At 31.5% G+C, this 15,069-nt stretch overlaps 1 protein-coding gene across 13 annotated transcripts in view; it reads right to left on the reverse strand.

Moving 5' to 3' along the window:
- Positions 1 to 15,069, reverse strand: part of LOC143240225 (E3 ubiquitin-protein ligase RAD18-like) — a 79,864-nt gene extending 64,795 nt beyond the window's left edge. For 4 of the 13 annotated variants that reach the window (XR_013021643.1, XM_076482347.1, XM_076482348.1 and 1 more), the window contains exons 1-5: positions 13,939 to 13,967; positions 9,150 to 9,201; positions 7,891 to 7,969; positions 6,641 to 6,702; positions 2,555 to 2,625 (exon numbers count right to left, since the gene is read on the reverse strand). Coding sequence is in view for 12 of the 13 variants with exons in the window: in XM_076482347.1 (XP_076338462.1) it covers positions 2,555 to 2,625; positions 6,641 to 6,702; positions 7,891 to 7,969; positions 9,150 to 9,201; positions 13,939 to 13,955 (281 nt within the window). In the remaining variant the exon portion in view is untranslated. Of the gene's footprint in view, positions 1 to 2,554; positions 2,626 to 6,640; positions 6,703 to 7,890; positions 7,970 to 9,149; positions 9,202 to 13,938; positions 13,968 to 14,102; positions 14,168 to 14,193; positions 14,271 to 14,340; positions 14,589 to 15,020 lie in introns of those variants that run through there. The other 9 variants (XM_076482355.1, XM_076482353.1, XM_076482350.1 and 6 more) reach the window with 7 other exon arrangements.

Consider the following 15,069-nt stretch of genomic DNA (forward strand, 5'->3'; position numbering starts at 1 on the left):
ACCAAACAGTGAGATATAACCCCATGGGAACAACAAAGAATCTGGAACTGAAACCTTTTGAAGTACTTACAACATGTTTGATTTTTTGCCAACATAGTAGGTCCTGGACCACCTCCAATAGACACTGGCCAGACATTGAATCCTGAGGCAGAGGGAAGAAAACATGGAAGATGGGGAAAGAAATGTGAATATGAATCCTTCTGACAAAACCTTAGAAACCTAATAATCCTTTAAGAAAGGATGCCATTGATGAAAAAAAAATTGTCAAGTCAAACTCACACCAAACCAGAATCCAGGGGTAGTCAAAGATGCTGTTGATAATGAATGCCATTGAAAAAATTAATGAAGTAAGGCATGCAAAAAAGAAGGGACAGATAAGGGAAGGCAAACTGGAAGAGATACCACATGGGGCTCTGACTGAGATAAATGGACAATGAGATTGGAAAAGGGTAGACTGTTGTGGTACTGATGCAACTCAATAGTCCAAGGATCTTGCATGAAGTCATATATGTAAAACTGCAAAAAATAGATCATATATAAATCTCAAAGATAAAATGCTAGTACGTGGACACAAGTTAGGGTCACACCATGATCTAGAAGGTCCCCAGAATAGAGAAACCATGTGTGCAAAGCCAAAGTCAAAGACAACAAATGAGCCAATGTGAAGGAAAAAATGGAGATGTCATCAGAAGAAAAAAAACTGCAAGATTTCAGTAGAGAGCCTCAGAGAGGAATTGAATGGAACAAGACACAGTAAAAAAGTTGCAAGGGTAAGAGAAAGGTGGGAAAATTGGGCATGGTCAGCATTACAGGAGATTTAAGGGCTGCCTCTCAAACATGTAAAACAAAACCTAACAGTTGTTGGTATAGAAGAGAACAATCTGCATAATGATATGCAAGAGCAAACAGATCTGAAACCCATGAGGAACAAAGCAAGCTAATCTCATCACTTAATTGCCGGGTAACTTGTTCAGCATGGACCCAAATATTTGGGGAGGCAAGAAAACCAAATAGAGATGTGAAGTTAGGTCATGTAATGAGGAAAGATGCAGTTCATAGGAAATAGGAGGAAGAGATAAAACATCACATACTTAAGAAACGAAATCCAAAATAACTGAATCATCAGGAGGGGGCAAGGGAAGGCACAACAAAATCAGGAAGTGGAAATGGGTGATCCAAGTCCTCATCAGCCTGAATGTGCTCCACATGTTCGGGAGGTAGCGTGGCAAGGTCTGGAGATAAAAGTTGACCTAAGTACTGCTCAATATCCCTGCAAATAAACATTGATAAATCTCCCTCTGAGATGCTCACACCCAAGGCCTATGATATAGCATTAGCCAGGTGGTGACATAAACTTTGGAATTCATAATCAAGAGGAGCAAACCAAAGTTATAACTAACAACACAAGTGTAATAAACTGGGATTAAATTATAGAAACAGTCTATGTAAACATGGAAGTAATTTAAATTAAAACAGTTTGGCAAATATACTAAGTCTGAACAGCAAATTTGAAAAAAAAGGAAAACAAAAGCAAAAGCACTGTTAAACGAGAAATGATAGCTCTATAGTCATGTAGAGGAATTCAAATGTATCATGTTCCAAATGGTAGAGATGTGACATACAATGTTGTGCATGAGAGACGTGTTGGAATCATTTGATTCCAACACAATAAAAAGCAGAAAGCTTGTAACATTAGTAGATAAACATGTGTGTAGAGGGCAGCACTGGATGAGAATAGGTAATCTTGGGTGGGGAAGTAAGTAACATTCTATAATACTAAGTTCAATTTAATAAACAAACAATAAGAAAATGTTATTATAAAGTGTATTTTCCATTTTTATACATCAAAAAGTTATGTCTGGCATTTTTATTTCAAACAATTAATATCAAACTCTTCCATCATGTTAAAGCATCCTGTACACATATCCTACCTGTTGATTAACTTGATTATCTGACTTTTATATTTATGTGCCTAGCAAATTTTTCTGTTACACTTCATATCATTATTTTTTGTGTAATATTAGCATTCAAATATGCTTTATATAATGGTGGTGTCTGTTAATGAGACATTATTTCTTAATACCAAAGATTGTCAGAGCAACTAGTGTGTTTAATATAAAAATCTTGAGAAAACATATCACACATGCTAAAATTTTCCTTCTTTCTTGCATCTAAAACTAAGTAAATGGAGTTTATTTGTTGAAATTAAGATTTTTATTATCATAAGTTACTTTCTAAAGACTTTTCATAAACAAAATCATTTTTTAAAAAATAGTTTTAATTTTTTTATATTTTTTTACAAACTTTGACTTCTGCAATTTTTAAATGTGAGTTTTTTTTATAGCAAAGCCACATTGGGCTATCTGCTGTGTCTACCATGGGGAACTGAAGCCCTGATTCTGGAGTTGGAAACCCAAAGACTTGTCACTGTCCTGCCAGGGGACTTTTGAAAAAGAAACAATTTTGTATAATTAGTAAATTAAACACATTATTAATTCAAACTGAAATGAAAAATGTATTAAATATAATAAACAGGAGTTAAATGTACTCTCACATCAGTCTGAAGTAATGCTTCAGAAAATCATCCACAATTCTGTTGTTTCTTAGCTCGGGTTCAGAAGTTTCCTAAAATAAATGAAAACTTTTTGATAAGTTTCCATATGAAAATATCTCATTTGTTACCCAAAAACACATGCTAGATTTTTAACATAAAACTATCTTTCCTAAAATAGAACTCCAAAGTACAAAACACACAATCAACATTAGCAGTAACCTTTAGTCCCAGTTAAAAAATAATCTAAAGACAAAACACTGAAGTCTTACCTTCTTACCTGAACATGCATTTGTTAAACTTTGTTGTAAGAATTAATTTTGCTTAAACAAGTGTGGGCAAAAAATGAAACAAATAATTCAATTTCTGTGTTGCTGACATAAAATTCTCTCATTTTTGTACAATAAAACAAAAACACTTACTACTGTAAAACTTTGTAAAGTTATTGAATTTTGAAATGTTTTAGAATCTAAAATATTTTATCACTACACAGTATTGAAGGTCAAAATATATATAAATATATATTGTATCAACTAAATTCTCCTTTCCAAATTCTACCTGTTATACAAACATATAAATAAGTGTAAGCACTAATAAAGCATTGAAATCAGTAGATAAAGAATGAATACTCCCTTAACAAATGTTTGTACAATTAAATTTTCATTTTATTTCTAACTTTACTGTATTTATAACTAAAACAAGGAAGATATTACATAAAAAGTGTTATCATGGTGAAAGTAAATACTTTTCTGGTGCATTTCCCTGTTGTTTTTTAATTAGACCATAGTTTCAACTTCTTAATCAACTGTGAGAAAGTATTATTTCTTATTCAAATTAATTAACTTTAAAGAATAACAGATAATAAACAACCAGCTGTGAAAAATAAAATTCGTACCATTCCAAACCACTTTACTAAATGCTGTTAAAACTTCAGTCTGAAAAATTACAAAAAACTACCTTGTGTCATTACTAATTTTTTAATTTTGTAAAAAGAATATTCATGCCCACTGGTTTTGTTACAGTAACATTCTACTACAAATCATGAGTTATTTGATGATTTCCACCACATTTTGTTATAAACAAAAAAATTAATTCACGTGTACATTTCTTTCAGTAACAATAAAGTGATTAAACATGTATCTCACTAATGCACCAAAACATTTCTAATGCTGGTCTTTAATTATATAATGCAACTTCAACAGATCTGTTCCTTTCAAAATTCATGGAGTTTTATTTTAAATTACAAGAATGTTACTTAAAACATGTAGTTTAAAATGGTCACAACTTGCACCAAAACACTAGAATTAAAATTGAAGTTAACATAAAAAATTATGTCATCCTATAGTAAGTAAATGGAGAAAATATAGTGTAATGCTAGATTCTACATCACTAATCTTAAAAACAAAAACTCATTAGCACATTGGTTGCTGCAATGTTATACATTTATTACATCTGTGCCATCAGCATTATAAAGCAATCAGGTTTATGTAATTTTATTCTGTGGTCTTATATGATAATATTTGACTACCCTAGACTGTTAATATATGTATGTTTATACTGTGATCTGCTGACAGGTCATGCTGAAACTCATCATATGTTTTCTATAGCAGTTTCACTAAATCACTGTTCTTTCCTTTTTATATTGCAACATCTAATTGAATAGGTGATACTGAATACTAAATGAATATGCAAAAAACCTCATTTACATCTAAATCATTTAATGGATTATTATCTCAACAAGATTCAGATAGTGATGAGCCAATTAATTCTTCTTCTGATACCATCTAACCCTGATTAATGCATCCACTATGTCAGGTGATCATAGTAAACTGTCAGTTATGTCAGATGATCATAGTGAATTGGAATCTCCTAGTCAAAGTGGCAGTACTGACAACAAAAGAGATGATGCCACACTCCTAACCAATGCTTGGCACACAAAGTAGATGGAACACATCACAAAAGATTTCCTTTCACTGGCAGCCCAACCATAGCAGACATAAACACCTTTCAACAACAATTCTTCAGTTCAATAGATGCATTTAATCTGATGGTTACAAAAGATGTATATAATTTACTTGTTTACCAGACAAATTCCAATGTAGAAAAAATTGCTTCTAAACAATCCAGTACATTGAAGAGTTCATGTTAAAGACTGGAAGAAGACTGATGTTGCAAAACTCAAAAAAATATTTGAGGATAGTAATGTTTATGGGGCTTGTACAACATCCAAAAATTTCACTTTATTGGAATGAAAAAATAAAATTCTACAAAAATAGTTTTTATTCCCAAGATTATGGGATGAAATTGATTTCAGCTCTTACTGAGATTCATACATTTTAGTGATGAACTGGCTGCTGGAAGCAATCAACTGGCCAAAGTTAAAGATTTAGTTGCATTGCTTGACACAAATTTCACTGCAGCGAAGATTCCAGGAGAAATATTGGCAGTTGATGAATCTACGGTTCCTTGGTGCGGTTGCCTCATATTCAGACGGTATAATCCAAGTAAATTAAATAAGTGTGGTATGAAGATATACAAGTTATGTGATCCAAGTGATTACACATATACTATCTGTGTGTACATCAGGAAAGGAGATTCTGAATAAAGAGGAAGACCAACTGGAGAATTAGCACACACTGTTCAAGCAGTAGTAGATCTTACACAACAGTGCTTGAAGAACTATTACTACAGATAGTTATTACACTTCTGTCTCTCTGGTAGAGGTGTTACTTGAACAGCATACAAATCTTCTTGGAACTCACCACAAAAATTGAAAGGGTAATTGAAACGTTATAACAATAACAAAGCTGAAAAAACGTGAAGTTATAAGCCATAAAGACAATGATGGAATAGATGTAGTAAAATAGAAAGACAAACAGGAAATCCTTGTGCTTTCAACAAAACATGATTTGATGATAATATGTACTGAAAAGAAAACCTGCAACAATGAAGAAACAGTATAGCCAGAAATTATTGTTGCTTATAATTCTGCAAAGCAGGGTATAGATGTTTCAGATAACATGGCAAGCTACGTCTTGCTTCTGAGAAAAACCATTTGATGGTTCCATAAGGTTGCATTTGAGTTTATTCTAAACACTTCTCTTGTAAGTGTATTTATTATCTGTAAAGAAGTTCAAATAAAGGGTGAACAAATTACTGAATTCAGACTATCTACCATTGAAGCCTTATGTCAAGAACAAGTACCTCCACACAAGGATTCTTCCACATAAACACATACTAAAAAAATATAAAAGTAAAGACAACAGATATAAAAGAATAAGCAAACAATATGGGGAATGCTATGCAGAATTGAAAAAGAGAGTTGACAAGGTCAAGACAATGAAAAAATGTAAGGAAGTGAATATCTGTTGTAACACATGTGAAGTGAATCCAACTTTTTGCTTGGAATGCTTTGTAAAAAAAGCATTAAAAATATTTTCTGATCAAAAGATGCATTTTATGGTTTATGTTAAAAATAAATGTTATTTTCTATGTAAAAATTTAACTTTTTTCACATTTTTCATAGAGAAATCCTCTTTTTTTCTATAATTTTTGTCCTTTTCATGGAAAAGTTCATTTTTATTTACAATGCCATAAATTTATTTTATTTCAATGCATTTTTGGATTTTTTTATAGGAAAAATAAACCTTCACATTCACTATTCTTTAATTTCCTCCATTCAAGAGATATGATGGAAAAATCACAAGTTGTAAAGGATGAGACATTCCTGATGTGTCATATGGCATTGGAAATGACTTTATATACCAAGGAGAAAATTACAATTGAAATTAACAGGTGGTGTAGCATGTGAGCAGGCCACACAACACATCAGTACAGTAGCCAACACGTTAAACAAAAAACCTGCCTTGGATACAAGTTATTTATGATTTCAAATGACGATATTTAGAAGAAAAGTTTCATACAACTGTATTGTATATCTTTATGTTACAAAAACCTGAAACCCTTTATCAAATATATAGAAAACTAAAAGTATTGGTTATAAAAATTTACAATAAAGTAAAATTTTCATACATGCTTACAGAACTAATTATTGAAAAAGAAAATGTATTACTTGATATATATCCTTACTTCAAAACAAGTTGGGCACTGGGACTTGTATGTCATATACTTTCTAATGCAGAGAGAACAATCTGCAATGAAGGGACAAACCAAACATGTCATTCAAGTTTTCAAAATAAGTGTTGCTGTTTTAGATGTTACTGAGTAAAATGTCTAAACTTCCATGTATTTTTCCCTCATAAATAAATATAGTATTCTGAATTATAACTTGAATAAAACGTGAAAAATAAATATTAAACTAATTACATATAGTAAGGACAGGAAAAGTTCACAAGCTTCTAAACATTGTCTGAAATATACTCTGAACTTTAACTTTCAGAAACATCATTCCTCAAAAAGAAATTAACAGTAGCCAACATACTTACTGGTTTTACTTTTTTTTAACAACAAAATAAATCCTCAAAATTATTTTACTGTAACTAGAACAGAAAAGACTCAGCCTCCTCACCCTATTTCTGTTTTAAACAATTTGTTATGGTAATTTTATTGTTTTTATTTTCAATTGGTCACTATTTTAGCAACTCAAATTGCCTCACCAATACTGGAATTTTGATTAAAAATGGCAGCTACAAATATTTCTATCATTTTTCATAACAATGTGATAGTTAAAAAGCATTCTGTTTCTGAAATAATATTACTCATGAATTTATTCAAGTATAATAAAGTTTTCAAAATTGTGATTCAACAAATATTTAATTTTTTTAATGCTAATTTAACCTATATGTAATATCATATTTGATGGTTTAAATCATGTTCTGACTCAAGTGTGTGGTTTGACAGTCACCTGCTTTCAACTGATTGAGTCAGACAGATGCAGGCTTTAATTCAACCATTATAGAAAAATAATATGTATATATATACATGCACACACAAACAAAAATCACTATCAGAGATCTTGGATGCAACGCATCACATCTGTAAAGATGAAACCCAAACAAGGAAATCAGAAACCTGAATATAATGACATTAATGATAATTTTTACCCTTTTCCTCTCTCTGTGTATGGTTTAATTTTTATATTTGCTATACTTTGATAATTAATTTTATACTGAAGATTAAAAACCCTATTTATGAAATACTTGTTAAATGGAGCTGCAATTTCGATTTTTTTGGAGTAAAACTATATACAGTTTTATGGTATATGCCTCTATTAAAATGCTCAAATTTAATTTCTAAGTTCACTAGTTTTTAATAGATTTGGTTTGAAAACAAATGTAACCTCAAACAGCTATAAAGTTGTTAAGTGAAATTTTACTTACAGTTATGAGAACAAACAGTTATCATACAGACATTGAAGTACTCAAAGCAGATTGTACACCGCAAAGACTGATCCAAAGACTGGAAAATATTGTACAATATACATTACAATACAAATAAATCATTATTTGTATGAAGCTTTAATCAAACACAAATATTAATGACACACTTTAGTCATTCATATCCAAATATAATACATCACACTGTATATACTTTTAAACTAACTTAAATATTACAATATGATCAAACCCCTATAATCTGAGTGATTTTGAAAAATAGACCTTTCCTCTTCAAGGGTAAACTGTTACAGAATTTTTATAATTTTGTGTCGAGACTTATTGAACCAATGTTTTTCTGACGACAAGAATTAATATTACAATATCACTATTTAGTTATTTCTTCACTATCATCAAGATAACAAACACAAGTAACTTTCATCAAATATGAATGTTATTTTTTATCTTTTAAGAATTAAAACTAATTTCAAATTTGTACTTTTGCCTTGGTACATTTCTTACAAGCTAGAAAACTACAAATCTCAGCTGTACAGGTGAGAGGAAATTAGAGAGGTAACAGTTTGAAATAAATTCTTAAAATAAGGTAGATTTATCTCTGAAATATTAAAATCAGGATACATTGGCAAAGAACTGGGTACCAGTGAAGATTAGGTAAAAATTATAGTTAATAACCTAAACTGAACTTATAAAATATTACCGTAACACTGTTCATTTGTTGGCTAATTCTTTAACTTGCCAAGTGAAAATAATTCAATGTCCAGCTCATGTAATGATAAAAAACAATTAATGTATTTCTTATTTTAATGCTTCTTCAAGCTTAAACACTGTGGCAATTTGTACATTTACAAATGATGCTAACTGCACTACACTAATCTAAAGAATAAACTTACTTGTACTTTATGACTAACCAAACAACCCAATATACATAATAGCTAACACAGATTAAAATACTTCACTGCAAACAAATTCTCACTGAAAAAAAATATACTTTAACTACATTACTCTAATAGCTAGAAACAAATCTCCAAATCTTTTATTTATCATACTCTATCTTCAACTTTACTAATGAACTTAGCATCAAAATTTTAGAGTTTTCTAAGTGTTTGAGACCTACCTTAATAAACTTTCTGACCTTAATGTCTTAATCTTGTAATCTGCAGCTTCCTCTGACTAATAAACAATTTACTACATTAAAAATAAAGTTTATGGTAAGATCATCAGTATAGCATATTAAAAGAACATACCTTTAAGGTTGGGTTCAGAATAGAAGAAAGGTTTTGAATCTCTTGTTCCATTCTAAAAGATTTCACAACTGTTATTTTATAAATGCTTTTTACTAAAACTGTTAACATGTAAAAACACTTATAACTTTTGAGATACAAGATTTAATAAGTGAATTATAAGTATTGTGTTATAGAGACTGGGAAACCAACATACAGAACTGTGATGATACGAGTAATAAACCAAGAAAGGAAATATATTATGGAAGTCTGGAAAATTATTAATTTAATCAAAGTTGGATAAGTCTATTTCCAAAGGAAAAATTGGGATAACTAAATTAATATTCAATGAAAAAAAACACCTAGAAACCTAAAGCTCATTATTAAATGAAATATGATAATTAACTTATTAGTTGATGAAAAGAGTATGTTAAAAAGAGTATAGAATGTACTAAAAAAATATGCATCATGCTGAAGATTTACCAAAATAACCAAACACGGAATGATGAAAAATGAAAGCAAGACGAATGCTACATGGAGTATGTTTACATCAACTCCAAAAAGACAGCCAACATTAATTTAAAAAACATTCCAACAGAACTCATGACTTTTCCAACTTTTTTTCTTAAGAAAACAGAAGAAAAAATTACTAAAAAATCAATTTCTTTACAGATGGAAAAACTTTCATGTAATTAAATTTTTCTTAAAGAAAAATAAAACTTAATAAGGGTTGAGGAAAAGATTAAGGTTTCCAGCAATGGTAAGATTTACCTACAAATATTTTGTCTCTTGGAACCTGGAAAACCTATGATTATTAAAAAAAATGGTAATGTGATCCTTCTTTTTAAAAAAAAATGGATTCAATGGGGATCCTGAAAATTTAGGGTCTATTATGTTTTGTTTTGTTTCAGGTGGTAACCAACTTTTAGAATCTTTTTTGTTGTAGAATTTTCACACAAAGCTACCCAAAGGGCTACTGATGCATAGCTATTCTTAACTTTGAACTAATAGACTACTAGTGAATGGGCAGATAATCAAACAGCATCTGCCACACCAACTCTTATCTGGTGGAATTTGACTATCAATTCTTATAATGTGCTTAAATCCTCCAAATCCATAAACACTTCTATGATAATGGGATATGAGCCATGAATCCACAGATACATAATCCAGCAACACTAACCACAGGTCACGTATAGCCCACATAGAATATCTTATCACAAGGTCACTTATTAGTGTGTTAGAAAAAATATTAACTAACAATTAATCATAAACTGAGTATTCCAAAAATTGTTTAATTTCAAAGTCTAAGTTCAAGGGAGGTTCATTTCAGCCTACACTATTGTGTGCTATTAGATTATACTGTTTTAAATGAATTTCACAACTCATCACATAAGACACGAACTCTCCATGAAATAAAGTCTGTGCTTCCCTAGCAGACATCCTCAACCCTAAGACCTGGTGACTCGTGTCAGAGCCATTGTCTACCATCAGAGGAAGTACATCATCCACCACGTTAAATATCACATTTACGTGAAGACATTAGAATTCAGAAAACAGAAGTACTTCTCAATCAAATGAGTAGACATTGTGGGGAATTAAACACAAGAAGTCGAAACTGATATTAATCTATTACCAAGCACAATCTATACACTAAAATGCAATTGAAAAAATGAGGGCTACTCTAGAATTATATAGAGCTAGCTGCACTTGTACAAGGAGCACAGCATGACTGGTGGAAGGTAGTCACATGTTCTGAAATGGTGTAAAGCTGGCAGTGTATAAATGATTGGTGCACTGTTAGCAAAACTTAGAGGGCTGTCAAAGAATAGCACTGAAAGTGAGATGAGGTAAGACTCAGAATCAATGATTCCTTCCCCCCTCCCTTTAAATTCCTGTTATTGCTGGACTCTATTAATGTAAATGTAACCTTAATAATTCTGTTAGACAAATAAACCTGTGTTAATTGGATCCTAAAAATTACATCCTCTTGTACAGATCACAACACAAAGAAGTCAAGTACTTTATCCTATAATAATCTTGTAAATAATATAATGAGTTTTCAATCTTCTTTACTCAGGGGAAATTAACTTTGTAGGGCTATCCATGCAAGATAGCCTTTCAAAGCTTAGAATCATGAGTAGCTTTCTCTGATTCCTTTCCAATAAATCAATACCCTTTCTTACACAAGTAAATCAATACTTTACACATTACATCATAGAATCAATGTGGCAATCAGAGTTATTACTGTCGGAGCAGATTTTCTGTGATCTAAAAGCTCGATTGCAAAGAAAATTTGTCTTTAATGTATTATATTAAATGTGACAGGATATCTTTGACGTTGTGATCAACATAAGTAAGTTCTTATTAGGCATACAACAACTAGAAATAATAGGACAACCTGAACTGCTAAATTTGTGTATCTTTGGTAACATGACAAAACAACCAGGAACTGAGTGTTTAAGTGAAAAGACTGGTAAAGTTTGACCACTGATGTGTTCTTTCCTGTAAACTACATAGTATGTCTTTAATAATTTTAACAAACTGCAAAATGGGGTTTTAACTTATTTATAGTAGTTCATATTGCTAAGCTTCACTAATATAGTGAAATTTGTTCTAAATGACAAAGACAACACACTTATCAGTTTGTTCAATAATATTGTCATGTTACAGTGAAATTAGAGCAGCATGTTCACTGCAGGAGAAATAGTTTCATTTTTTAAGTCAGAGTTAATAGCCTGAATTACTTCATTCTCAATTGTTTTAATAAAGCTCTCCAAGTGTATTTCTTTGTTAACTTGGTGTAACCAGAAGAATTTCCTTTAAACTACGTTTTGATATTCTTAACATTAGAGTTTTCATTGGAACAAAAAATCCTTAAGTCTTAACCAGAGTACAAATTCTTGTAACTCAGAAATAACTAAAGCTAGGTTTTCAGGGGTAGGAGAAAAATTGAGATCTTTACTAAGAGGGTTATGTTGAATCTCAGTTAAAGCTTAAGAGGACAGGTTTATGATACTGGACATATTCTTGGGTTACTCAAACAAGAAAAATGACTGAATTAGATTTGTTTGGCTTTGTTTGTTTGAAGTTAAACACAAAACTACACAATGAACTATTTGTGCTCTGCAGACCACAGGTATCAAAACCCAATTTCTAGCACTGCAAGTCTGTGCCACCGAGGACAGATGTGTTGAAAGTAGAGCTTATTTGTAGGAAACAATGTATCAAGTTAGGCCTAAGTAGTAATTTGTATATTGATATTATTTTGAATTTTCTATGATTCAATATCAAGAAATGTATTCTAAAATTCTATTAGCAATAGCACTAGAAACAGACTTAAGTGACTTATCCACCACTATGCCAAGATCCTTTTCTTTGGTTTTACTATTAAATGAGTTCCTATCTATACTAAATGTGATCAAGATCCAAATTATAACACAAATATGCTAACTGCTATATTGCAAAAGTTTATTTGTAGTTATGATTTTACATATTATTTATATACTTTTCCTTCTCTTGTCTGGTTCAGCTACATTTGACTTTTAATGACACTTTTCCTGCCTCATAGCATACATTAAATATTACTTGTTTTTATACGAGGTTCCTTTAGTAGCAACATGCTAAGTTTGTTATTAATTACTAAAACAAAAGTTGTTAATCATATAACATGTAACATTATTGCCTGGTACAAGAATAAAAGCCTTAAGATATGAAGTTATACAGATGAGAGATGCTAAATTGAAGGCTTGTGAAAATGATAATTAATGCATCATAAGATATTTTAAGCACTCACTTAAGCACTCTTTTATTACCAATTAATTTTTTATAAAGTGTGTTTAATAAATACTTGAATTTGATATCCTAGTAGTTACAATATTAACTTATATTTTACACTACACTTAAAGAATATTTTAACAAAACCTGTCCAACTTAGTAACTCATACAGGTCATTCTGTAGTGCCTGATGAACACTGTGTGTAATATCTTAGTAGTGCATCTACAATAATTTGTTACCATACTGAAGAAACAAAAATAACATTGAAAGATAAAATTCAGGAATCAGTGGATATGTGGAAATGTGATAACAATCTCTCCATGCTCGCCCATAATCAGAATGAATAAAAGCATGTAATAAAATGGTGCAGCACCAAAATAATAATATAAAGAGCTGACCACAACTGATTTCCTACAGACAATGAACAGTCATCTAGTTTCAAGTAGAACAACATCTTAATTATATATTCAATCAATTAAATTAATCAAAATTCCAATTCCATTGACTGTTGCATAACTAATCAACTAATCTGGGGTTTCAGATTATTTGTTTGTTTGTTTGTTTTTGAATTTTGCATAAAGCTACTCGAGGGTTATCTGTGCCAGCCATCCCTAATTTAGCAGTGTAAGACTAGAAGGAAAGCAGCTAATCATCACCACCCACTGCCAACTCTTGGGCTACTCTTTTACCAGTGAATAGGGGGATTGAACATCACTTTATAATGTCCCCACAGCTGAAAGGACGAGCACGTTTTGTGTGATGGGGATTCAAACCTGCTACCCTATTTCAGATTATTATTTTCAATTATTTCAGTTTCCCCAAGCAACTGAATATTGTCACGTCTTTGTTATAGAAACACTAACATGTTATCTGCCACTACCCCGAACTCCTCACGTGAGGGAAGGTAACTAACTAGCTAGCAGATATTGTATTAGTTCATAGGCACAGTAGTTTGAAGAACACTGTATTAATCAATAAATTGAGTGAAACTGACTAATGAGGTCATTGATTAATGAATTAAATAACACTAATCACCCAGCATATAACATCATTAACAAAACATAAGACGAAAATAAAAAAGCCTGCTACATCCAAATAAATGATAACACTGTAATAGCCTAAAAAAACATCCATGTACGTCAGTACGGTGAGGAATCCAAAATAAAATTGAATCCCGGGTCCTCTGACTATACACACACTTTCTCATGTTTCCTTCAAGACAACAGTAGTCCAAGTGCTGAAGCACAGAATGTAATCTAATAACAAAAACTAATTAGTAATTAAACTTACGTTTAATACTATGTAGGGGTTACTCAAACTTCGTTAGCTAGTTGAGGACCCCTATCTATAAATTTTAAAATAATAACCACTCGGAATTACCTTTCTTTACAATTTCTTTAAAAACATATATCAAACGTGTTATACACTAATACTTACTGTAATTAATAATAATATCACTAAAACTGTTTATTTTTCCCTCCCAGTATCAAAGATTTTTCTTTTTAAACACAAAATTGTAAGATTCACTTACCCTCTAACATTGTTTAGAAACCATTAAAATAAGATAATGTAAAAAAAAAACCAGTCTATGGAATATCGGCATTTGACCTTACTCCAGTGAAAACTGTAACTCTCAAAAGGAAATTGAAGAGGGAGAGGGAGGGGGGGTGAAGGGAAAGAAGAGTAAAGTGAAAAAAAAAAAAAACGGAAATAAAATATAGGGAATAAATATGGGTTGGAGAGTTACACAGAAAAAATATCCGTAAGAATATCAAGATTAAGATTTTACTTTTGTTTTTTTCTTGTTTTCTCATTTCCTTGGCCCGGCATGGCCTAGCGCGTAAGGCGTGCGACTCGTAATCCGAGGGTCGCGGGTTCGCGCCCGCGTCGCGCTAAACATGCTCGCCCTCCCAGCCGTGGGGGCGTATAATGTTACGGTCAATCCCACTATTCGTTGGTAAAAGAGTAGCCCAAGAGTTGGCGGTGGGTGGTGATGACTAGCTGCCTTCCCTCTAGTCTTACACTGCTAAATTAGGGACGGCTAGCACAGATAGCCCTCGAGTAGCTTTGTGCGAAATTCCCAAAAACAAACAAACAAAACAAACTCATTTCCTTACCATAGCACGAGCGTACACATGTTAGTTAACAACTGAACAGTGGATCAAG

Source organism: Tachypleus tridentatus, chromosome 13 (assembly GCF_004210375.1).
Source record: "Tachypleus tridentatus isolate NWPU-2018 chromosome 13, ASM421037v1, whole genome shotgun sequence".
In the NCBI taxonomy this organism is placed as follows: domain Eukaryota; kingdom Metazoa; phylum Arthropoda; class Merostomata; order Xiphosura; family Limulidae; genus Tachypleus; species Tachypleus tridentatus.